The following is a 26,054-nucleotide window of genomic DNA, read 5'->3' on the forward strand; positions in this document are numbered from 1 at the left end:
GGTCAGATTACTCTGCAAGAAGCACTCAAACAAGTTAAAATCCTTGAAGACGTTAGGAATTTCAGATAAATGAAACGAGTTGAGAATTCCCTTCTCAACACTTCTTTAATCTCCGTCTGTTGCATGATTTTGATGCAAAGATTTCTCGGTTGCAGAGCCACACACATATCATTTTTTCTAAAAAAAAAACAGAACAGTTCACCTTAAAATCTTCATAAAGGAACGACAATCAACAATCGAAAAACATCATGAGGATGAGGTAAAACGTGTCACTAAACCCGCCTCTACTTAGAGTTTCAAATAAGTTAGTGATTTCACCAGCAGTAGAAAAAAAAATGGAAAGTAAACGAGTAAAAAGAAAGAAAGAAAGACACAAAAAAGAGATTAGTTAACGTAAGAGCACATAAACAAAGGAGAAACCTACTAGTATTTAATATTTGCATATAAATATTGTCAACTTTTACCCGGAAGAGCTAAAATCGAAATTTGAAAACACACTAATCCTATCGGCATGTGATCCAATTACACCGTGTAATTGTTCGGCAGACATCATCAGCAGCTCGCGTAAGTTCTTCACCTGAAATTAGCGCAAATAATTTTTTTTCAATAATTTAATTAATTAATTTAATTTTTTTAAAATAATTTTCTGCACAAATGACAAGTAAAGTATCGAACCTTCTGACTAAGCATCATCGTTTGCACATCTCCTCTACCCATACCAGGTAAGTGCTGAGACATATGTCGTAACAGTACTGGATTTGGTTTACGTCTTTTATCCGGAGAAATAGTAAGATCTTCTGGAAAAAAAGCGAAAATACTGGCAATATCTAAGTAATAAGATATTTTCTACAATTCAACCTTCAACTCGCTCAAAAGCATCGTCTCCTTTGAGTGACATAGCCTTCTCCGGATCTGGTTCAGGACGATTCAGCTGAAACCAGTTTTCTGCTCCATGAAAATGTGGATAGCGCTGTTTTTTTTTGTTTTAGATTATGGCGCTAAGTGATTTTCACGTCTCATTAGGATCTCCGCAATTTCCGCTGCCCTCAGGGATCATCGAGGAGAAAATAAAGGAAATATGTTTAGTAGGGATACCAGAAAACGAATAGAATTTGGTAGAGCACACCACATGGTCATCCTATAACTCTCTTCTTCTACTCACAGACCCTGGAAGCATTATCCTGGTTCTGAATTTATCTTCTACATTGCCCACTTCACTTTAAAATTCATCAAAGCTAAATAGTGAAAATATCAAAGCAAAATAAGTAAAAAAAACCTTCATCTCCGCAAAATACTCCGCGCTGTTTGCCGGCGATAGCGACCAAATCAGTTTGAGTTTTGGACTTGCTCGCAACAACGAACACAACAGAGCTCGAACCTCACGACAATGTCGTGTCAATTCTCCCTAGACCACAACTATTTCAAGCAGTTATGTGTTTTGGAGCTCCCAATTTCTAAAAAAAATACCTGGAATGGACCTCCGTTAACTATTTTTGACTCGAATTTTCGATTTGATTCAATTAGAAGAACTGAATTCGCATAATGACGTATCATCTGAAATTACCATATTTTAGTGGTAAAGTATTAATAGTTAAAATTATGTTTATAACCTTGAACACGAGAAAAAAACTCGCCTGTTCAGACTGTTTGAACACACGACCGGACTGAAGAGACTGCGTCAGATCGTCCAGAGCTTTTCGTTCAACTGCGATTCCAGGAGATAAAACGTAATCACCGACCTGTCAACAACAACAAAATGATGATAAATGAAAAACAGTGACAGTGGTACAGAAGGAAAACGTTCAAACAACCAAAAACATCTTATATTAAAGCTTTAAAGAACCTGACTGCATCTAGTACAGCAGAAAAAATATTCTATTTACATTTATATATCTGTGGGCAGAACTGTATTATGCTATAGAAACAAAAATACTGTATCACACAGCGAATACAATATTGCTTAGTAGGTTCAACATCAATTTTAGGATGAATAAGTCAAATATCAACTCAATCTGATTATGACAACTAAAAAATTAACCTTGTTTTTTTTTTAGCCAAATTAAACTCGTGAATAGCTGACAAACAACTATGGGTTCACAAACCTATCCACAACATCCACTGGAGAAATAAATAGTTGCTTTCAAAATGTGCAATTTCAAAACTTTTCAAAACACTGAACACCTTTAAAAAGGAACTCTTTACCTCAAGAGTGACTGCAACAACATCGTAACCTTTCTTGTAAAGTACAGTAGGAAGTTCACTGTTGAATTCACGCATATCAACAATCACCTGAATAATGATTCTTCAACTTTTAGCCAAGACCAGCAAAGTTACAAGAACCTCCTTTGAAATATGAAAAAAAATAAAGTAGAAAAAAAGAGAAACTAAACGGAAAAATAAAAGGAAATGAAATGAATTTTATGGATGCAAGGAAATTATCGGATTTTTTACATTACAAACCATGACAGAAGCAAGAATGTGTCGAGACTAATTTCCATGCGAAGAAAGAAGCAAAAGAAAAAAAGAGGGCGAGATGCGAGGTAAGGCACGTACACAAAGTCAAAGAAAAAATGTCTTATCATTTCGCTAGAAATTTGCATGGATAATACTAAGTTAATGCAGCGCGAAGACTAAAAGGCAACATCCTTGCGACAGTTCAATAATTTTTTAAATAAGAATAAGAACAATAGGTTTTTTTTCTCAACTGCGGCAAGAATTATAATCCCAGAACAGAACAATTTTTCAAACATCAAAAATACAACCGAAACCTATATCGAATCCATGAAACCTACCTTTGGCCTTTCATCCGAATCCGGCGCCTGTCCTCCGCCGTCTCGTGTTGATAACTCTAGACGAAGTACCTGCTCACGTTCAGTCTCATATCGGCGGGGAATCAACAGAACCTGCGGTGATGGACAAATACAGTACCAAATCAAGGATCGGGATAGCAACCGTTCACGTACCTTTTCCTCTTTGAAAAGTGATGCAAAAGCATCAGTTTCATTCTTAAGAGCTGTTAAATAACGTGACTCCTCCGTTGACTCCCGGTACATCAATGAGAAAATATGCAGGAATAAATTCGAATGGTAAGCTTTATACATCTAAAGCAAAGCAAGTCACCTTAGATATTTGGAAGGATAACCCGGATGGATGTACCTCAATGTGTCTTAAAGTAACTACATCAGTATTGTAAAGGATAATCACTGTTGGTTTCATTTGTTCCAGTTGTTTTAGGATCGTATAACGCTCACCATATGCCATTATTACAAGAGGTACCTACATCGTGAAAAATTACTTGGTAAAAGTTTAAAATCAGCTAAAAAATAACTAAAATCAAAGAATTCAATTTTATAACCAAAAAATTAACTTGTAATTGTATCACCACACCTTCTCGTGTCCTCCAATAGTTTTTGCCTCTTCGGTCGGTTCATATCCATCATCGGGAGGTTCAGGCTTCGTTGTTACGGATGGAGTAGAGGTTTCCGGCTGAGACAGTATACAATTAAATACAAATGGTTACAAAATCGACAGGACAACCCATGGAACGCTCTGTACGTGTATCTAACGACATTAGTGTTAATAATTACAAATTATATTAATTATTACTCAATAATTAAATTATTAGATCACTTAGAAGCTCCGTTCTTCTATTTTAAAGTAGACAACACTAAAACATCAGAAACGCCACCAGAATCTCCCATGACAAAACTAGCTCTGCGACTATAAACCATACAAAACCATCTTTCGTAAAACATTTTATAGTGAAAATTTCATTTATTTATTTTATTTCGAGTGTAAAGTCCTAAAAAAAAACTATGTTGACACTAATAATTTCAAATATGTTTATAGAATTCCAGTGAACCGTGAAAGTTGTTCTGCACCCATGGAAAAGTAGTCAAAACTACAACCACTGCCTTAAGTCACGGATAGTTTCACGATTTCGGACCACTGTTGAGAAGTTATATTTACATTCTGTTCCTCTGTGATATATGTAAAATTCACAAATTCTTATTCTTATCTTATTATTATTCTTATTCTTACAAATTCTTTTTTTTTTAATAGAAGAAGCAGTTTAAAGTACAAATCGCTATCAATCGTTTTCATCAGTTGAGAAATGGCATCCTTTAGCAAAAGGGGGAAGGGCATCAGCTGCAGAGGAGTCTTCATTCCATAGCATTCCTTACTGATGAGCAATTTCCTATTTCTCGAGTCCTCAGGGTGTCGTTGTTTTAATACTTTGCGGACACCACTGCCAGTCCCGTTATTTCACGCAGTTCTGAGAAAATCTATTCAGTAATTTATTCGAAAACATTCATCGATGTCCCATAAAACAAAAACAAGGAAGAACAAAGCTCATTAGAATTTTCGCTAAGTTTTATCCAGCAAAGTTGGTCCTTTTCAGCACATTGTCCGCTGAATTGGCAGGCCATTCTCCTGCTACAGAAGATAAGAAATCCTGTCTAATCTCACCTATTTAATCTCAGTGTTTCAAGGATTTAGTACGAAGGTAGTGATTAATTCTCCATGAGAAATAACAAGAAGTCTGATACTCGTGTGTTTCGAATCGATTTTTGAAAATACTGTAGTGAAAACCTTTAGGAATAGTATATTAGTTCGGTAGAATTAGCGACATTATATCATCTTATACAATTTCCTTTCCTCTCCTTTCCTTTTTCCTCTCCCTCTCAAAGAAGAAAAAACCTCTGCCGAAATGTCACCTCCATTAATAAGCCGAGTACATTAGTCATGGAAAAAAAGAGATCTGAGGTGACAACGATGGTCATGACACTTCATGTCACCACTATCTGTCAGTACCAACGGTGTTTCCTCTTTAATTTCTATCAATCATAGTTCTGTCATAGAGGTAACTACTTACGGGCTTGGATATTCCGACCAACTATCAACAACTCCATCACAAGACCGTAATTTAAAGGTAATTCCGTCAAGTTCTTTCTAATTTCGAATACTTAAAAATAGTCAGTGAAACGCTTTTTTTTCCTGGATTCTAAAGGATTTTCGTATTTCTTTTCTCCGTTTCTATGCAGCCTGAAATGCACAGCAAAATCAATATAGCAACGGCTCTCTAGCGCTAATGAGTGCAGAAGCCGGAAAACCAAAATGTCTCTCTCTCTCTTGACGTTTCGTCTATTTCTCAGCATTGTTTTTGTTTCTTTCCTAGTCATTCATCCAGAAATCCTTCCGGGAAGTGCCCCGACTCCGTAGGTTTCTCAAAAACTCGCTGCATTCCCTCTGGAAAACACTCGAGTGCTGCCATTTTTTTTATAGAATCGAATTTATTGCCCTTTGTAACCTAGTAGATAAGAATAAAAATCAAATGAACTGTGCTTTATTGCCGTATGTGCTCTGATTCGAGTCGCCATCGTTTCTGTGTTTATTACACCAACATATCAGATTTCATACATGTTTATAAAAGCCATGACAAGGTCATTTACGATCATTTCGCTGTGTTTATATAAATTTGTCATTTTCTGCACCATCCGATCCTTTTTTGCTCACATTATTCTGCATAATTGAATTTTCTATCAATAAACTTCTCTTATAGGGTAACTATTTCGACATGAACGGCTCTGTGAATGGAATCAATGGGACCACTGCGGGACAAAAACGCAAGAGGGTGAGTAAATACTCCACAGAGTTTCGTGCTGAGATTTTCCTCCTTTAAACATAGAATCTTACATTAAAGAAGCTTCAAGCAAAATATTCTGGAATCTGACGTAATTTTCTTGGTTTGGAAGCAGTTTTAAAACAAGAAACCTCTGGAAATCACTTTAAGAGAGAAATATTTAGCAAACAACCTAACATTTTTCGTTTAGGGCGGTCATCTTTGATTTTATAAAAAGAAAAGTAAAATAAATTCCATTTCTGAATTATCCATGAAATTCCACGAATTAATCTTGAAGTGAAGCATTTTTTTTCACCTAACTCATACTACAAAGAACCTCCTCATCCAATTAACACCGTGAGGAATCAATAGCACGCAAAATTGACTTTTCGCTTATTCTACTGTAAAAAGAAAAACGATTTAAATACCAATCATCTCTGTGATTATCAGGATTGAAAAAAGTTTCGTTCTTATCACTGGGACGTTGCAAACGCTCCACAATAAACTAATTTCTGTCCAACGTAATCTTACGCAATCATTTTGAATCAAAACGCAGACAAAATGAAAAGTATAATCCGAAGACTTTACCTTAAATCCAGGAAAAATTCCACGTCTAAAATCGTGAATCTTTCGTATAAAGAGATCCTTTCGTTTTCTTTTGAGCAAACTGTACTTTTCATATTTTTCAAAGGTGCGGAGAACAATAATGAAGACAAAGTATTACAAATAAAGTCAATAATTCATAGAAATTAACGGAATGAACCGCGATAGTAAAGATTGGTCAAAACTTTTGCTTTTCTGGCAATGTATTCATGATGTTTCCAGAAACTTCACATGCAATGTTTATTTCGGTCTTAAATTTCAGCGTTTTCTCGACAAGAATGCATCTCTTGGTTTATTGAAAGCTTTGAAAAATTATTAAATTGCACTACAGATACACTACGCTTCTACAATGTTGCAAAAGGATATCTACTCACATATACTCGTTGCTATGCGACTGTTCTAGCTTTTATTTTATGCATCTTTTTGCTTCGAACATTCAAGGCGGACTACTAAGAATGCTGGGTATAACTCCACAAAAACGGACAGAACTATAACCCACAGAAAGAAAAAAGAGACCAAAATGAAGAAATCAACATGCTGCACCTTTACCACCTTGACAATAACATGTTGTAGCGCTAAAGGCGTTTGCATTCCAGATTCGAAAAACTTCTCGACTCCAAAAATAGCCGAGTAGTATAGATAGTATGGATCATTAAAAAAAGTTATTGGGTGCATAAAACCACAAATAGCTAGTCTTTTGATTACTATCGAGCTTGATTCGAGGCAGTTTTAGCACTAAATCAACTGCATCAGGCGCAATTCGAAGAAAACGAAATCAATGGTAAAAGTATCTGCTATCGTCTAAAGTTCTCAACAGTATGAAAAATTAAAGTTGGTGCTGGAAAGATTCTACAATTTCGCCCATCCCAAACAGCGCTGTCTTCTCCCTTCTGCAGCAAAATTCCACCTTTAAGCACCTTAAAGTCATTGCCAATTTGGTTGCTTTGCCTTACTTTGCTCACGTGGGGAGAAGAAGAATAATTGTAAAAGAGTCAAGATTTGAACTAAAAGTATCTGTTACTGACGTAATGAAGTGAAGGAAAGAGGGGATGGTGTAATGACTGAGGAAGACAAGAGTTATGACTGAATTAGTGGAAAATATTGACTCTGTATACTTCAAGAATGATTTTCAGTAATACATATTGAACGGACTGGGAACAAGGAAAATAAATATTTACGGGAAATTCCAAGAGTGGTTTCTTGGAGGTATTCTCGTAATACGTTCAATACAATATTTCTATTCACAGCTGATCATCGACTCGCCTTATGTTCGTTGCGACGAAAACGAAATTGAGACCACATTTCACTACCGAAAGAATCATTTTTTGCATACAGCGGAAGGACTGAAGGTTTCCCCAAAAGAACATGAATATCTATTCAAAACCCAACTGAAGCCAAAGAAAACAGGTAAATCTACCCTAGAGGAAGAATTTTATTTTTTTGGAGGATAGAAATGCAAATTTAAGGGCTACTGCTCGTTGGCCTCGGAGGTAACAATGGATCCACCTCGGTCGGTGCCATTTTTGCCAATAAAAAACACATGACTTGGAGAACGAAGGAAGGAGTTCAGAGCGCCAACTACTTCGGGTAGGACCATACTTTGTTGCACAGGAGGAAATTCAGAATCCTCAGTTCAGGTCCGTTACTCAAACGTCAACCGTTCACCTTGGATGGGACGGGGAACAGCAAGTTCATGTACCTTTCAATGAGATCATCCCAATTCTTTCACCGAATGATCTCATAATTGATGGATGGGATATTAATAACAAAAACCTTTATGAGGCTATGATTCGTGCACAGGTGAACATCCATTTCCATTTTTCTCGAAGAAAAATATTCTAATTCTAGAAGAAATAATAAAAAATTTGTGAAAGAGCAATAGGCTGGAATTCAGCACAATTGAGTACATTTTTCACATTTCGCTACAGTAGCCGGACCAAGTCAAGTAATACTGTATAGACGCTGTATTATTTTTGAAACAGTAATACATATAAATCCTACGTCAATCTGAAAAAAAACCTTTATATTCCGCCATTATTCCAGGTGTTCGAACCGGAACTACAAGAAAAACTACGTCCTTACATGGAGCCAATCGTACCCATGCCATCTATCTACTATCCGGATTTCATTGCAGCCAATCAGGGTGATCGAGCTAATAATGTGATTCCGGGAACGGATAAGAAACAACACCTTGAGCATATTCGTCGTGATATCCGGAATTTCAAGGAGAAACACGATTTGGGTGAGTTCGAAACGATTGGAATAAGGACTGGGAAAGACAGGAGGGAGAGCACCCTATTTATGCCATTCTGTACCCGTAGGAAGTAAGGCTACGGTACTACACCATTTATGCAGCATGGTCATCTGATCAGCTTATCCCAAAGAGAAGTAGGATAGGACATCCCGAAACGATAAAGCCACGATGAAGTGGAATCAGATTCAGACCTACTGCCACTCTTTTGCTTTGGTCACTCATCCACTACGCATCACTTCTTTTTTTTTAGATTTTTGTGGATTATCGCGGAATGCACTTATTAGATAGACATTCCATATTTAGTGATTAGTTAGTCAGCATAGTTAATCACTCCCCAAAAAGAAGCACAGTACAGATTCGTATAGGAAAATCCAATACTTCACAAATGTACGACGGTTTCCTTCTGCTTTCGCCGCTGGGGCCCCCACCCCCAAAAGATGTTAATGACGTTATTCTGCTCATCTTATCGCCATTGATGAGTAAATTGAAGAAAAACCTCCCTTTCTTTTCAATCAATTTTAGAATGTGTGATTGTGTTGTGGACAGCGAATACGGAACGTTACACCGACGTAGTTGAAGGACTAAACATGACCGCTGAACAAATGCTTGCTTCCATAGATAAAAGTGCCGATGAAGTGAGTTCAACGGGGATTTCAGGAGTTTTTAACATAAAATTGATTATGAACATACAGGTGTCACCTTCGAACATTTTCGCTGTCGCTGCGATTCTGGAAGGAGCTCACTACATTAATGGATCGCCCCAAAACACGCTTGTACCAGGGATTATTGAGCTAGCTCATAAAGTGGGTGGATTCGTTTGGATTTAAAATAATATTTTAAAACTTAACAATGAATTACAAACACTCCAGAAGATAGAATAGAATTTTCATATTTTTCGACTGCACACAACTCGTAATAATCTTTAATATCCAAAAATTACTAGCATTTTCCTAAAACCTTCTTTATGACAATTTTTGGAAAACTATAGCTGTTTATATAAAACAGATTATTTTTACATCTCACGAAGTCGCGGATCTAAGGTGTTACGCAAAATATGGCTCTGAAGTTTTCATTCCATTACTTGACGCTCAGACCCAAACAAATACTGATTTGACCGAAAATTCAAAATCTTCCTAACGTAGCGAAAAACGCAAAGAGAACGATTTCAGGGATTACCAACAATCATAAATATTTCAAAAATATGTTACAGAAGTTTGAAAGAAAAACTATTACAAAAAGGAAGAAAAAAGACTTGTCACAAAAAGAAAAACATCCCTATTAACGCTTTCAAGCCGAATGTGCAACATTTCCCCCGGATAGAAAAAAAAACCCGTCACATGATGCTTCGTAAAACCTATTTTCACATCTTAACCACTTTTTTTTCCAGCATAACGTCTTCGTCGGTGGAGATGATTTCAAATCTGGACAAACAAAAATTAAATCAGCTCTCGTGGACTTTCTGGTCAGCAGCGGATTAAAGCCAGAGTCCATAGTTTCCTACAATCATCTCGGGAACAACGATGGAAAGAATCTTAGCGAAGCAAGACAGTTCAGATCCAAGGTCAGTCCCTCTTCTCCCTGGAGGGTTGAATGAGCTCCCTGAGCACGACCTTTTAAGGAAATCTCCAAATCATCCGTTGTCGACGATATGGTGCAAGCAAACAAAATTCTGTACCCTACCAGCAAAAATCCTGATCATTGCATCGTCATTAAATACGTTCCTTTTGTGGGTGATTCCAAGAGGGCTATGGATGAATATATTTGCAGGTTGTCTACAAGTTAATCGTTAGATATAATTCCACGAAAATGAGCCTCTATAACTCGGTTGTAGCATATTCATGGGTGGTCGTCAAACCTTTGTCATCCACAACACCTGTGAAGACTCCTTGCTGGCTTCTCCCCTCATCTATGACCTGGCCATTCTTACCGAACTTGCAACAAGAATTCGATACGCCGACGCCGCTGATGGGCAGTTCCGTCCCTTCCATGAGGTAAACGCACTCATTTTATGCCTCTTCCACTTCTCCCATGAATAATCAATCTTCAGGTTTTGTCAATTTTGTCCTTGTTGCTGAAAGCTCCAGTTGTTCCACCAGGCACACCAGTCAGCAATGCATTTATGAGACAATTCGCATCATTGACGAAACTCGTCACAGTACTTGCGGGTGTTGCCAGCGACACAGACATGCAAATCGAGTTCTTCACACATTTACCAAAGGCGCATTAAGAAGAATGGTGAAGAAAGGTAAACTAAAATTGTTTGGGTCCCATTGAAATGACAAAACATATAGAAATATTCGCGAAATCATTAGTACTAGAGATCATTGCTTCGCATTTTTCCATGCTTCGTATATATTTATATCTTTTTTCCCTTTCGTCCTACAATCATTAGTGGGTGAAAACGGGGAAAACGGGGAAAATCTGAAGAAGTCCAGCTTATTATTACGGATGTCAGTAACTCTCGAAGCACCCTCGGTATTTATTAGCGCACAGCCTCAAACCACCTGTGCTATTCAGCGTTTCTCTTTCTTTCTTGTTTATTGTTTGTACTACGCAATCCATCCTCCCTACTCCAGATATCAAATTACAATTTTATAAAAAGCTTGACTAGAAATCAGACTGCTGCAAATATAAACAAAACTCTCAACAAAGACTGAAACCGCTGGGATTCTACCGTATAACCATTTTCAGAGTTCGTTCCGCAATCTTCTCAGCGCTATTCTATGAAGACACAGAAACAACTTCGTCAAAATTTAAAAAAAAAATAAAAAAAATAATAAAAAATAAAATGCTGAACTGATATCTGATGCAGATAACGTTAACATTTGATTGGAGTAGAACTCAGCATGTTTGTTATAGTTGTTATGGTTACGTTTTAATTCATTTCACATTCTAAGTGTTCATGTCGAAAAAAGTTCTAAGAAGGCTAATAAAGATTTGTTGATTCGAGATCGGAAAGAGAAAAGTATCAAAGAACGGAAGAAACGAACACAGATAGAACGGAGAAATATTTTTTAAAAAAATTCCACAAAAATATAAACAGAGAAAAAGTAAGGATGCGGATACCTGCGTGTCACTTTTGCGCTTTTTGTACTGCAGAATGCCAAACTGAACTATCTTCGTTTGCTTTCCTCCATGGTTGGACGTTGCTCCAAGATCTTCAGCCACCTGAAGAGAGATGGTTTACCAGCTGTAGAAAAAAACAGCACCACTGTAGCCAGAAATACCCGAATATGAATATCTGTTACAGGGATGTGTACGTTCATACATAATTCCTAAACAGTAACCGAATTGAAACCACAGCTGCTCATGAACAGCTACAGTATTGAAAATATTGCAGTTTCGTTGTTTCTCTTACAAAGAAAATGAAAATAAGTAAGTAAGAAAGAAAGAAAGAAAAAGAGCAACAAAGGAGAGACTATATTGCCACAATGATAAATTTACAGAAGCACCTGCGAGTGAGATCACTGCAAAAAGTGCAAGAATGTGGTTTTTAACACAATGTTCAAGGAGGTTTCGATTTTATAACATCAATTTGTAGAAAATACCAGAAAAAGAAAAAAAAAACTACAAGAAACACTACACCCTACAATGGATAGTTGCTCCACTACATACAACATTGAAGAAATCCACATAGAGCCATCAAAAAATCTAAAAGTACGAGTTAAATTACCTTTCTCCGTCGTTTAGATGCTCTGGCTGCAACCAGTGTGTTCTTCTGTAGATCAGAAACCATCTCCTTTCGCGGTTCTGAGGTCTTAAAATATCCAAAATGAACTCTAAACCACTGCGCTTTACAAAGAATCAGAAACCGTACCAGATTCCCTCTTTGAAAAGGAATCACATTGTCTACATCCCACAGAGGAGCCCGTTGGGGCTCTTTACCAGCACCTGATCCTAAAGTGCGCCTAGTCAGCCACCCGACAAATTCAGGACCGTTCTTGATGAGATCAGTTAGCTGCCGCACTACATTGTCGTTATTGACGAATATCAACACAGAAGGGCCTTAAAGTGCTTAAGTTTCGATAGTGGCGAAAATTGGATGTTTATCAACTAAACTTACCATCCGGTCCAACTTCACTGGGTCGAACAGGAATGTTCTTGACCTCATCCAAAATTGATGCAAGCACCTGCCATTTCGGTGGAGCTAAACATCAACGACATTAAGTAAATCAACAATAAATATTGACGAAGGAACATTTGCTTAGATATACTAACGGGTGTGATGATAAAGCTAACACGAAGTTATGAAGAAAACATTGTTTGTGGGATACCACGTTTGCAAATAGATTCTTGAATTGAGACGCTCGTTATTTGGAAATATTTACAACTTATAAGTCAAAATCCGGATTAACGACTTGTTACAGTTTCCCAAGAGCGGACTTTCACAACTATAACCTAGAATAGATCATCAACTGAGAATTAAATAGAACTCGTTTTCGTTCTTAAAAACTTATCGCAAACATATCACAAAAAGCCTCTGCAAGCTGTCACAAGACAAAATTGGTGGAATCAGAGAGAGAGAGAGAGGAATGGAAAAGTTCGTACCTTGGAAAAAAGACCCCGTTTAGAGGCAAAAATTATATCGGTGGGAAACCTAGATTTATTTGGTGAGGAATGAAACATTATGCGGATAAACAACAGGAATTATGGAAGGTTATACATGTTTTAGTTTCTGCTTTACTGATGTCATATCAACGAAAGGGCCTGTGCACAAAAAAAAAATAAAGGCAATAATAACAGGAATAATAAGAATATAATAACAAGAATGGATATAGGAAAACTTACGAACAAAGCGGCAACTCTTGAAGGCTCCATATCCGCACAATGACTCAATATCAGCAATAAGAGTTGCAGCCACCCGTGACATCATCCAACCACCGCTTTTCTCGAAAACCTACGCGAAGGGGAAGTGGTCAGATTTTATCCTAGAACCGGTGCAGAAGAAAATATGCAGAAGAAGACATGCAAACACCTCCTTATCGCATCTGAGGGCATTGATCCGAGTGAGAACAGTCGCCGGGTCCATATCCTCTGCAGTTTGCAGCAATTCCCGTAGTATAGACAAGTCTGACATAAGGCGGCCTTGTTTTTCCGTCAAGAAAGACCTGTCAATTAGAGGAGTAAGCAAAACACATACAGATAAGATTTTTCAAAAAAGAAACAGAGGCCTCGAAATGACATGAATTTGTAAAGATTTTGATTTTTTTTTTATAAAACGCAGACTCACCTTCTCTCATTCAACTGCCTCTCCAACAGACTTGGTACATAAACGGCAACATTAAGAGTGTCTTCTTCCAAGATTGCCTATATTATCAGAAATTTCATACAAAAAGAAGAACTGCGTGAAAATTACCTGTTTCTCGATAAAAGAACATTGTTTAAGTTCGCGAACGCAAACTTTCAACAGTTCAACAAAAGTTGTGTGCACTCTGCGGAATACGGTAGGAAGATCGACGAGAAATTCACTCATAGCAGGCTGCAAATTGTTTGTTAAAGAAAAATCCATTTTTTTCATGAGGCTTTTGAAGTAGAGACCCCCTACCGCACAGTTCTCCAGCGTCGTTTTTATATCGGTATCACAACGTGGAATTAATCGCACTCGCTTAATATACAACCGATCCACTACTCTTTGCAGTTGTCCCAACGCACAGATTGATGTCGGCAGATCCGTGAATGCCTGAGAGAAGAAAATTTAGAGTGCCTGAGGGAAGAAAATTTAGAGCTCATCGCCAAGTAGACAGTGTCTATTAGAATTCCTATTTGGAGAAAATATTAAAAATTTACGAAAAGGTAATGATTCAAGAAACATTAACAGAAGCACACACAATCTGCCTAGACCAGTCTCCAAACCAGTAAGACAAGCAAAGCGATAAATACGAGTGAAATAACCTGGTTAGAAATTTTCATACTCCTTCAGAGAAAGATTTAACGATCACATAAAAACGTACCTTCACGAAACCTCCAGGTTTTCGCTCACGATATAAACGTAAGATGAACGATTCTTGGAACGAAGAAAGAACCCTGTAAATTAAACCAAATCAGAAGATATAGGACTTAAAAACATGAAGATCTTACTGAAATTTTTTCAAACATTTCAGAGGACAAATGAGGGTTGCAAGTAGATAGTAATCTTTTATGTACTTTTTCTGGTACATTCTACTCCTGGATTATAAACTGCCATCAGCGTGCGGTGTGTCTCCCATAGGATAGTCGAGTTACACTATAGTTCTGTGAATGACATTGAGATCTAGCTGAGTAATTATGACAGAAAAGTATTAAAGGGTTAGAATGAAGTACCAATGTAAGAATAATTTGTTCTCTATGGGAAGGAAAACATTACTGGATCTCTCAAGAAAAACTTACTGATGAGCACGATAGACTAGAATACCAGCAATGTTTTTTACTGGGACCCGATCTGTCAGTAAGTCGACTAGCAGTATCCTAGACGTGAGAAACTGCACTCCACCCTCGAGATACACAGCTTCCCTGAACAATTCACTTCTTAATGCAATTACACTGAACGCTGTCTTCCGAATATGTGACCACGCTACTGTTGTAGATATCACACATCAGGAAAACATCTATATACAAAAAATGTACAAACCTGTCCTTGGTAGACACATCAGCGTTCACTAGCTTAGGTAGGCAAGGTACGTTCGCATCCTTCAGTTGTGAAATGAAGTATGACTGAAATATGGAATCGAGAAAATTGCACAAAACTGAAGAAGATGCAAACAATCGCCACAACTTTATAGAACTTAGGAATGATCATGATGTATATGCTACAACGCAAAAAACTCTTTTTGTTTGAGTAGTTTGTTTATTCTCAGCGCGTTTATACTTCACCTATGCTCAGATTCGAAGAAGAAACTGATTTCTACACTATGTCACCTTAATTACACTTGAACATTTCGTTCCAGAAAAGAAAATATGAATAAATGTTGTGATGAGTGTTGTATGTTTGTCCACCCCAGGACATAGTAGTATGGAGGAGTCAATTTCTGATTTTTTAGTCACTTTTTCGGAGGTGACTAACAATTGTTAGCTCATCTATGCCTACCCAACCCATGACCTTGAATAGACAATTTCGAACTTATTTTCATTGAATTTGAAGAAACTGTCTTTGAATAAAAGCTATGACTGCGTCATACCAAAGTAGTGATTAAACCGAATAGTAACTTCCATTAATGGCAAGTATTACTCTGTTAGACAGTGAAATTCAATGAAAACTAAAAAATTTTCATATAAATCAGTCATTGAATCACTTGATCTTCAGATTTGTACAGAAGTAGATCCAAATTCGAAACCATGAATAGACTTAGATCTTCTGAAGGCATTGCTGTAGAGATTTTTGCGACGGGAGAGTATGGTTTCTAAAGCTGCAGTTACATGAATAACAGGATAAGGCTCGAATTATGTGAATGTGTGATTTGTCAACATTTTTAATATTGTATTTCCGAATTACTATTTTGCGCAAGGTTGCTTATTCTACAAATCCAGGGTTAGACAATTACCTCATCATGTTGCGAAGTGTTCAATACAATTGTTAGCAGTTTCTGGTCGGAATACATGATCAAATGATTAAGGAAAAGTCTTTCCATCCCAAGTCCCCTAAAAGCAGCATCTTTCAAAACAATTTCAGGTAATTCCCTTAAGAAAACAATCCATTACCTGGCGTGGACGAAAATGACGTCATCGTCCATGGTGTCAAGCATGAGTCGTTGTTCATAGTCCAAGATCTCGAAGGTACCATGACATGGGTCATCTTCTATGACCTCCTCGTCCGACAAAACTTCTTGTTTTATGAAGTCCATGACTATTACTTCACGAAATTCAAAACAGCGGTTCGTTCACATCATCCAGCCATCAAGGAGCATACCACTGAGTGAGAAAAAGAATTCAATACCTTTCTACTACGGAACAAATAGACAAGTTCCGAGAAATTTTGTCTCTTTCTCATTATTCAGCCACTTTGAAACGCAGATTATTGCTGGGGAAAAAAGAATATAATTTCTCAAAGGTACCGTATCACGAAATTGAAAACCCAGCAGGAAATATAGAGTTTAGGATGTAGAATAGGAGTTTAAGCATGGCTATCGCTCAGCACCCCTACTCCGCCCTAAGTGTCCGGAAAAACGGCGTGGGATTAGCCTCAATTTCTACGAGATGCGTTAGAAAGCGTCACCGCACGGGGATGGTGCGTGTGCGCAAGGATGGCCCGTTCTCACGTACCTCGTAGGGACACTTACGTTTCTAACGTCGTTTTCAGGACGACTAAGAGGAACTGACAGCGGACACGCTCATATTCGTTATTCACCCCAAACTCTATATTTTCCATCAGATTCCCGCACCACGTTAATTTCATGATACGCTGTCTTCAAAGGCATCACCCCACGAATCTGAGGTGGTGCAGATTTCAGGTGGAGTATTCGTATACGGGATGGGAGACTACGGAGAGGGAGGTGATTCCGTCCATTTCTTGCTAATTGCCGTAAAAAACAGCCAAGAATATGCGGCGCACAAGACTGGCGCGCTCCAATCGAACCTCTTGTACAAAATGGTGCGCCAAAACGAATGAAGCCGTATCTATGCGGCGCACAAGACTGGCGCGCTCCAATGGAACCTCTTGTACAAAATGGTGCGCCAAAACGAATGAAGCCGTATCTTCCGGGCCGTTTTTTACGGCAATTAAGAAGAAATGGACGGAATCACCCCCCTCTCCGTAGTCTCCCATCCTGTATACGAATACTCCACCTGAAATCTGTACCACCTCAGATTCGTGGGGTGATGCCTTTAATTAACAATTCAGAAAGTTTGCACAATACCGTCTCATTCCATGGATTTTCAATTTAAACAAAATTTTAACACCCATCTTAAGGAGACTACGTATGGAGGTGCGGCAAGAGAGTTCCCTCACTGTGTTGAAATCTCCTGATAACTCTAGGTGAGGGACTCTACAAGGACCGGAACGAAATCAATTAGTAGCCTGAAAATGCACTTCTGTTATGGGGATTTTTTCAGCAACTAATCAATTTGTACAGTGTTCAATCTATACTGTAGATTGTATCGGAGAATATATTCATGATAACGAGGAAGCACATTCACAATGAGCTTTTCTCGAACACATCTAGGGAAATTGTAGTGATATCAATTAAGCATCATTTGCCTGATATTCCATTGAATGGATGCAATAACTCAGCATCTTCCTATATTGTACTTCGTACTATTTAACTTTATCCAATGTATTGAAATGATAGAAACCCATCATGTATCATGTATGATCAGTTAAGACGTGCAGAACACAGTAAGTTCTTAATAGATATCACGAGAACTTCGAACTGTTAAACGCATTTCGACGCAAAACGTCAAAGCATCATTTTATTGGATAAATTGAAGCCAACAAAAAAAAAGCCGACTAAGTTGCACGTACTAAAACGTACTAATTGGACGAGATCACAGGTAGCGAGAACAGCGAAAATTAAAAGCACAAAAATATGTACAGGGAAAAACAGGAAAGAAACCGTTCGAACATACCAGTAAGCCCTATCTTGAAATCGTAAATTGAGAGATAAAATCCAGAGAAAATTGGTGGGTGTAAGATGTGGACAAGAAGAACCAACGATAAAGAGAGAGCAGAAGCTATATAGGATAAGGAATACTAAGCAAGTAATAATGAAGAGATTTTGGCACGAGGTGCATCCTGTATTCGAACCATTCCAATGCTCCATTCAAATAAATGCAAGATTTTCTAATGAATCATGCTTTTGGCAACAACGTGACACCGCAATATGACCTCGCTTGGGGCATTTCGGTCTAAAAAAGTTGAAGAAAGTATGTTCGCAAAAGAAGTCACAAGTATGCAAAAAAAAATTGAAAAAAACATGATTCGATCACCAGTAAAAAAAAGAGCTCCAAACAATGCTAAAGTGTGCGAGGACCAACCTGTAATGTGCTCCAAAACTGATCTGGGCTTTCCAACTCCAAACATTCAACTGATGACAAATTGCTCGCTCCATCATCACCTCCGAGAGCAAAAACAATGCCTGAAATTTTGATGGATCCTTTTATAGGCAACGTTTAATCTTAACCACAAACTAACCGTTGGCAACAACGATGCCAGCGTTTCTCCTGCAAACGGACATTTCTGGTAGGTGCATCCAACCATCTTCACCAAGCATCTGGAATTAGAAAATGAGATGTGGTGTTCAACAATGAGGTAAACAAACCATGTAGTTGTGTTGAATCTTACCTCTACTGAGGCTCGAACTAAAGGGCCATCATGACCGCCTGCAGCAATGACACGGTCACGATAGATGGCAACACCTGCACCTGATCGCACTTCTAGTAATGGATCCGCAATACGCCAGCGATTAATACGGGAGTCATACAGCTCCACCTTAAAACTGCTCTTTGACGAAAATACCAAATAGAACGGAACAGTTCTGGTACTCTATAGTTGAACTCCAAGTGGTAATGTAATTTATTTGTAGGACAGTCATCCACCCATGATGGGTGAATAATTTTTTAGTTGTTCTCTCCTAATATTTAAAAAGGATTTTCTCACAGTGTTTTTTTCGGAACATCTTAGAAATAATAACTAAAAATTTTGTGATTACTAACGACACGAGTGAATATATAAATGTATAGTGGTCTATAAAAAATATTGCGTTAGAACACGTCACAAATATCTTTTTAAAGCTGAAACTCAGACCATAAGTAAACAATAACGTTAAAGACAATGTGCTAACCGAGCTAAGACACTGCCTTGACTGTCCGTCATAGCCACCAACAGCATAAACAAGGCCGTTTATCGCAGCAACACCTACACTCGATCGACGGGTCGTCATTGATGGTAAAGCCATCCACTGGCCTAGAGTATGAAAAGAATGGAAACTTAATTAGAAAAATATTATGGAAGATCTTTTAGGAATAAAAGAAAGTGCACTCACCTTGTCTTGGATCCAGCATCTCTGCACTACATAATCCAGTTGATCCGTCAAAGCCTCCTACTGCGACAATTGATCCATCTAGTACAGCGACTCCTAATGTACTTCGGCGAGCTTCCATAGCTGGTCCCGTAAGCCATAAATCTCTAAAAACGACTTTTTTGGCAGATAAATGTAATGGATCTTCAGAAGAAAGTGGTAGATAGCTACGGCTTGTTCGCAATGTGAACGTTTGAAAAGATCTAAGGTGTAAAATTGAAGTACCTTCGAGGATCATAAATCTCGACAGATCGTATGCGAGCCGAACCATTGAAACCACCAATAGCATAGACTAGATCACCAGCCATAACCACTCCACAACGGCAACGACGTTGTTGTAAAGGAGCCACTAAATGGGAAAATACAGAAACACGAATAAGCAAAGGATGCAGGGGATCTATGAAAAATTTCCTCCTATGATAATCTCCACAAGAGTAAAAAAAACACTTTTACAAATACAGATATACTAATATAACGCGAAGAAATAAGAAGGAAAAACTTACGGGAAGTCCACCGCTGCGAATCAGGATCAAAAGTGTCTACACTCGAAATAGCCTTTGGGGCTTGCCCTCCAACAACCATTATTAGCTGTAATTAGTATATTTACCGTATCAAAATCAATAAAGTGTAAAAAACAGCAAAGTAAATGTAAGCCCGAAAACGTTGAAAAAAAAACAAAAAAACATTCCAAACAATGGTAATTAGAAATAAAGGATAAAACTAACCTGTGATAGAGGCACAGGTTGTCTAGGACGAACCCAACTAGCAGCTAGTCCCGGGGTAACTTCCTTCTTTAGAATATGGTGATATACTGAACACAACATTGCTATGCATGCAGGTGACTCTTGTATCTGGAAAATGGACTTTTCTCCAACAGAATTCCTTTGAAAAATGTATTGATCATAAAACTACAGATAATTACCAATGGCTCCTGGTACGCACGATCCAAAAGAAACTCCTGAGAGATAAGTGGTAAGCGAACTGCTGCAAGTACGCTAAAAAGAGAGATTGAAACTCTTAATAACAAGAGCATACTATGGTGACCTACTTAGGCAACGAAGATTTTCGTGAAGGATCATATTTCACCCAGTTAATTACAGCTTCAAACACTGCTTCTTCTCCCTAAAACAACAACTGGATCTGCAAATCACGCCCATAGATGACAATGGCATGTCAACACTACAACGCCAACATGTTTGTTCATCTATCACCTCTGTTGTGAGACGATCATCAGAAATAAGTTGTGTGAAGCTAGCTTCATCCATAGTAAGCATCTCTTCACTTTCAATCAACATTCTGCAACCAAAAGATGGATAGGTTGAATAAGCGGTAGATGAAACTAAATGACATACCTAAAGTGCTGATGAGTGAACATCTGCGCAGCATGGGCTAGTTGAGTACAGTTGTGGGTTTGTGCAAAAGACGCAATACCCAAACAATTAGTGGCATCCAACTGCTCCAACAGAAACCTGAAAAAAAAACACATCTATAGAGGGAGCATCTATAGATTGTATTAGCTAAACGAAATTAAAGCATGAAAGTACCGAAACAACCTTCATCTCTAGTCATTCTGATAATCGGCACATAATCAACATTAAAACACTGGAGTATTTTTCAAAAGTTATTTATTTAGAAAAGGTCGCTCACAGGAATTGAATTGTAGATAGTAAAAAAAAAACTTAAGGCATATAAAAAAGCATATAAAAAGTTACAAGTGAAGGTTTAGAAGAAAGAGGAAACTTAACTTTTGGATTGTGGTATTAGTCCGATACATTTACAAGAAACGTGATCAGTAAAAAAATAAGACTGAAATAATCAAAACGTCTTCTAAAGAAGAAAATGCTTACTTTCCCAGCTTGCCAATGGGTCTACAAAAACTTAACATAGAATCCAAAAGTTGGTCTTCAGCCGTTCAGCTGACCTTATTGAGGGCGTTCGATAAGTCTATGTAAATCGTTTTATATTAGCTGTATTGAACAACAAATTTACCTTGAACATGCATCGCGTACGCAAGCCAGCTGAAGAATAGTTGCTGTACTCAGAAGACATTGTACATTTGATTCATCGATATCCAGGCGACCGCTGTACATGTACTCTACCAACAACGCCAGTGTCGCGCCATCAATATCCTACAGAGAATGTAACGAATAACAGAACTAGGGTGATTAATGAGACAAAACACGGACAAGTAGGAACGACTACATATTATGAAGGAAATTTCACCTTTATAGTAATTCTGTCTCTGCTTGATTCGACCATGTTACTGGTGAACATTGCTCTGAAAATGTTGAATTCTCAAGATCAGGCTTTCTTAATTCTTTTGCAAAAAAAGAAGCAGGATTTGCGTTTAAGGTTGTTTAGACGAAAAATGATGTAGGTAAGACCTTATTCGGATAAAAGCTCGAAAAAAAGTGAAGAAGCGAATGAACCGCAAGAGAAACCATCAAGATAACTTTAAGGGAACAGTGGATGGAGAATTAGCACAAGTTCAGATCTTATGCCATAAACCTTAGTAGCTTTAGCCTCAAATTTCCCGACTACTAAAACCAGCCCAAATCCTAGAGTCAAAAGACGATTTCTTTATAATTAGTTAAAGATGCAATAAACATTTTTGCAGAGTATTTTCAGTAGTGAAACATGGCAGTACCAATGGTGTGTTAATTAAAATTGATGGATCTAAAATCTTAACTTATCGTAGTTACGCAGAAATGCTGCCATCTATCCAACTAGATAAGCTGTACAACAGATATGAAACAATTTGAATATTTAGCCCATCCTTCAAGGGACAGTGAAAATGATGTAAAATTTAAACATTAGTAATCAGATGGAAATAAGGCTACTCACCTGAAATAAGGGCAAGCTGCTGCCAGAACGACTTTATGAGCTGCGATGATCGTTGGTGGCGCACTTTCCGATTCCGCACCTCCAGCATCGCTTGGACCGTACGCTTCCAATACGACATCGCACAACTCATCACACCTTAACACATAATTAGAAAAACATTTTTAAAATTATGCAAGTGTTAACGTACCTTCTTAGACTTGTGAGGTTATGAAAGAATTCTCCAGATAAACGATCATTCACGAAATGATGGACAGTACGGTCTCGTTCCGGAGAGCGAGCACTTCGACGTGGTGGACAATCCGACTCTGCACACCATCCGCTCATCCACGATCGGTTACCCTTTATTATTACCAACTTATTACTTTGAAGAAAGTATAAGAAGCACGTAGAAGAGAGTCCAAATATCCATGATGGATTAATGTACATTTATGTAAGGCCAGAAAACCATTTATTTATAGAAACAACAATAGCGTGCGATAAATCTTTCGCACGCCTAACCGACCATTCATCAAAGAACCAAACGACAAGCAGTCAGCAGCCATCACTGAACCTTGATTACTAGAGGAAAGCAGAAACCCGAGTCACTCGACCGGGAAATTGCCTGCGGTAATAAGTGCATGGTTCGACTACAAGAATGCGTAAGTTTATGTCAGATCCAAAAAATTCACTGGATTTGGCAGTAAAAATGAGGTTACTCAGGATAGAGCAACACACCGAAAAAGGTGTAATCGGAACAAAAACAACGAATTTGTTTCTGAGATGAGAGGAAAGATCGATAGAGATCTGAGCGTAGCATAACTGAGTTGACAAAAGAAATGAGGGTTTCCGAAATATCTCAGTTGTATTTCAATTGTATGCAATTTTTACCTCAATGATACGTACAAAGGTGAAAAAACGTCAATTGCAGTTGATTAAATAAATGAGTGAAGCGAAATATTACATATGTTCTAATTCTTATTTTTAACGAAATAGATTGTTAAGTAAGAAGATGTTACCACTTCACTTTCGAATATTTCACCTACATTCTTCGAAGAATCTAATGGCTTGACCAACATGTTAGTAAAATAATGTAATACAATTATGTAGCTTTCTATTAACCATTTAAAAACAGCAGTCAGTGGGTAAAATTTGGTTCGGGGGAGGGGGGACTCAGCGGCGCCCTTATTTCTTGGAGTAAATAATTAAATCAATCGGAGCCCTAAGACCTACGCTTAATAATTCGTCTTAGAGGATCTATGACATGTAAGCTAAAGTTACTAGGAGAAAAAAAGTAAGAACGTCGAGAAATAAAGACGCCACTGGATGTCCCACCCATCAACTACATTTTTCTCGAATCAGCAAGCTCCATACAGGAATGGCAAAGGATTGAAGTACGTCTTTCACTTCACCATGGAGACGAGATAGTGGTGTACGAATCAGCTGTCTAATTGTTTATGATGTCAGAACAAAGGACAGGATGTAACATCATGAATAACAGAGAACAGCTTTAAAGACTAAAAGCTGCATATATCTCTGATACGGCAGAAAATCCCATCAATTAAGCCATTATGAAGATCGAACAGGGAAGTAACGAAAGGAAGCGACCAAGTTGTTCGAGCACTAAGAATTGAGAATTCTCGGGTTCAGCTAGCATTAAAAATTATCCAGTCACTGAATGTTTCATATGAAAAGGTCCAAACACTCAAGACGAATCGTTGATCAGACAGTTGTTGATCGCTTGCAGATAACAAATAAGTATGACGTAGGATAGAATGAAGGAACACAGCTCAAAACACTGTTTGTTGTTCTGCACTCCATTCGCCCATTGATTTCCATGCAATATGAAAGGATCTTAAGAACAGAAATGCTGGAATATTCTACAACCTCAAGAAGAAAGCACAATCAAAATTTAGCTACTGAAAACGGAGCTGCAGTAATATCCGTAATCGATCAGGCGTGAAGAGTGTGGGCCGCATCACTACATGTAGTTTGACGGCAACCATCCAACCTTGCACGTGTGGATAGTGGTCGTCGAGGTGGGGATTAGTGGCGGCAAAGTTATCCGAACTGCATGTCCCCGTTGTGTATGGCGTAGTTCTTACGGTTTTATCGAGCAAAAGTCGTCAGAGAGAGAGAAATCTGCTGTTTTTGTCGTAGCGTGGCCGTGCATAAACACTAAGTTGATCCTAGCTTGAATAGTTGTAAAAGGCAGTAATTTTAACTTTACGGGAATATTGTGCTCGATTTATATACTTCTTCAAGTCTCTACGATTGGCGAAGAGGTGGTTAGAAGGGCGTTTAACCTTGCTCTAATCGAACTGTACTTTAGAGCACAAAAGACGTCCTCAACTGTTAAATGGGGATTGCGAAGTTGCCGTTTCTCAGACCATTTTCGGTTCTTTTTCATCGTTGTGAGTCATGTACATGAGATGACTTAGCTATTCACTTCCAGTAAGCCTGATTGAAGGGTTTGGTAAAGTTAAGCCGTTGACGGCTTCTCCGCAATCCGCATTTGACAGTTAAGGACGTCTTTTTGTGCTCTACGAATGACCTTTGCGGTCTCAAGTACATTTCGATTAGGGTAGTGTTAAACACCCCTCCAACTCTTTTTTTTCTCTTACCAGCCTTAGCCTTTATGTCATGGATCCTCGAAGAATAATGCTTAGGTTGTAGGAGTCCATTTACTCAGCTATTCAGTTCCAGTAATGATCTGTGATGATTGATGAACTGTACCTTCTTGAGTGCGAAAGCTATTTGACAGTTAAGAACGGTTCCTGTGTTACAGTAACCATTTTTGCGTTCTGACGTACAGTTTGATTAGATTAGCGTTGAGTCCCACAGTTACCTCTTTGCCCCCAGGTCTTAGGAGGTGGCTACAGGTATTGAAGGCAAAGTACGTGGAACTTCTTGAGGAACGGGAGTTTCTCAGGGTTCGAAGCGTTGTTGACAAATATCACTGAGGGGGGAAATGAAGTGGTCAGCCGCTCGCGGAGGTATCAATCCGCATAACGACCTAACACTTCCGCCACTGGTCGTTCTACCACATCGGTCGATGGTTTCCTTTATTCGTGAATTATATCTTACACTGTTGCATCGCCTTGCATTGTTCCTCTATGTTTGTTGGAATGGGACCATTACCATTGTCACGCATAGAAAATGTAAGTACTCCAGGTTTAGCTCACACTCAAAATCCACTGCTGGTTGTACATGGCGTTGCGAACGTTCTACTTCCCGCGCGAGGTTTGTCTGAGACTGTAAGAATAACTCCTAAACAGAAATATGGAAGGCAAGATCAACTCCTAAGTGGAAAGTATACTGACTTGGAACCTATGCTCGGTTTAATGAGTTTGCTCTCCAATTTACACTTAATACTAAGCTCTGTAAGAAATATAAATTCTTAACAGAGTTGTAGGAAGTAAGAACTATAAATTCTAAACAGGTAAATGTCTGAGTCTGTCTGTCTTATGAGATCCTAACATATGGTGTTCTCTTTGCTACAAACTGGAATTCCTTGAGAAAAAACATTGCTTCATTGAGTTTATTTAAAGAGAAAAAAACAATTCATTAATATTTCTAGCGGGTTATTTACAAACAGAAACTCGAGCCCCTATCATTTTATGGAACAGGATGGCGGGTAAATAGTTAATACATATTTGCATAATACAAAATACATGACATCGGTGTCAAGAAACGAGAATAATACGAAAGAAGAAAGATGAAATAGAGGTATTGGAGGAAACTTGTTGAGAGTCATCACTTGCGG

At 38.2% G+C, this 26,054-nt stretch overlaps 4 protein-coding genes across 7 annotated transcripts; 1 reads left to right on the forward strand and 3 right to left on the reverse strand.

The window, feature by feature from the left end:
• Positions 1-94: 94 nt before the first annotated feature.
• RB195_020700 (uncharacterized protein) lies at positions 95-4,748 on the reverse strand (the record flags this gene model as incomplete). Its single annotated transcript, XM_064189110.1, has 13 exons — positions 95-177; positions 499-577; positions 676-797; positions 859-931; positions 1,277-1,405; positions 1,468-1,554; positions 1,635-1,739; positions 2,203-2,289; positions 2,793-2,903; positions 2,964-3,101; positions 3,157-3,276; positions 3,388-3,486; positions 4,719-4,748. The coding sequence occupies 13 exons, from the start codon at positions 4,746-4,748 to the stop codon at positions 95-97; spliced, it is 1,263 nt and encodes a 420-aa protein (XP_064044991.1).
• Positions 4,749-5,578: 830 nt separating this feature from the next.
• Positions 5,579-11,248, forward strand: RB195_020701 (uncharacterized protein; the record flags this gene model as incomplete). 2 transcript variants are annotated; one of them, XM_064189112.1, is made up of 13 exons in its annotated part: positions 5,579-5,635; positions 7,474-7,633; positions 7,693-7,813; positions 7,864-8,026; positions 8,270-8,468; positions 9,003-9,115; positions 9,173-9,283; positions 9,868-10,041; positions 10,099-10,247; positions 10,312-10,471; positions 10,528-10,645; positions 10,699-10,725; positions 11,172-11,248. In XM_064189112.1, the coding sequence occupies 13 exons, from the start codon at positions 5,579-5,581 to the stop codon at positions 11,246-11,248; spliced, it is 1,629 nt and encodes a 542-aa protein (XP_064044992.1). The 2 variants fall into 2 exon arrangements, with proteins under 2 accessions (XP_064044992.1, XP_064044993.1); XM_064189111.1 differs by lacking the exon at positions 11,172-11,248 and having other exon boundaries at positions 10,528-10,707.
• On the reverse strand, positions 11,151-16,297 carry RB195_020702 (uncharacterized protein; the record flags this gene model as incomplete). Of its 2 annotated transcripts, none has more annotated exons than XM_064189113.1 (15): positions 11,151-11,201; positions 11,547-11,648; positions 12,154-12,237; positions 12,298-12,485; positions 12,544-12,627; positions 13,269-13,377; positions 13,456-13,588; positions 13,711-13,787; positions 13,837-13,959; positions 14,026-14,160; positions 14,432-14,504; positions 14,847-14,969; positions 15,088-15,170; positions 15,998-16,094; positions 16,155-16,297. In XM_064189113.1, 15 exons carry the CDS (start codon positions 16,295-16,297, stop codon positions 11,151-11,153), a joined length of 1,605 nt encoding a protein of 534 aa, XP_064044994.1. The 2 variants fall into 2 exon arrangements, with proteins under 2 accessions (XP_064044994.1, XP_064044995.1); XM_064189114.1 differs by lacking the exon at positions 11,151-11,201 and adding an exon at positions 11,356-11,397.
• Positions 16,298-18,239: 1,942 nt separating this feature from the next.
• Positions 18,240-25,500, reverse strand: RB195_020703 (uncharacterized protein; the record flags this gene model as incomplete). Of its 2 annotated transcripts, XM_064189116.1 has the most annotated exons (18): positions 18,240-18,296; positions 18,426-18,526; positions 18,583-18,661; positions 18,733-18,879; positions 19,232-19,353; positions 19,433-19,575; positions 19,694-19,817; positions 19,972-20,056; positions 20,194-20,319; positions 20,391-20,463; positions 20,517-20,590; positions 20,680-20,764; positions 20,821-20,937; positions 21,458-21,597; positions 21,692-21,746; positions 22,313-22,447; positions 22,500-22,651; positions 25,474-25,500. In XM_064189116.1, the coding sequence occupies 18 exons, from the start codon at positions 25,498-25,500 to the stop codon at positions 18,240-18,242; spliced, it is 1,842 nt and encodes a 613-aa protein (XP_064044996.1). The 2 variants fall into 2 exon arrangements, with proteins under 2 accessions (XP_064044996.1, XP_064044997.1); XM_064189115.1 differs by lacking the exon at positions 25,474-25,500 and having other exon boundaries at positions 22,500-22,636.
• Between the last annotated feature and the right edge of the window lie 554 nt (positions 25,501-26,054).

This window comes from Necator americanus, chromosome II, assembly GCF_031761385.1.
Source record: "Necator americanus strain Aroian chromosome II, whole genome shotgun sequence".
In the NCBI taxonomy this organism is placed as follows: Eukaryota; Metazoa; Nematoda; class Chromadorea; order Rhabditida; family Ancylostomatidae; genus Necator; species Necator americanus.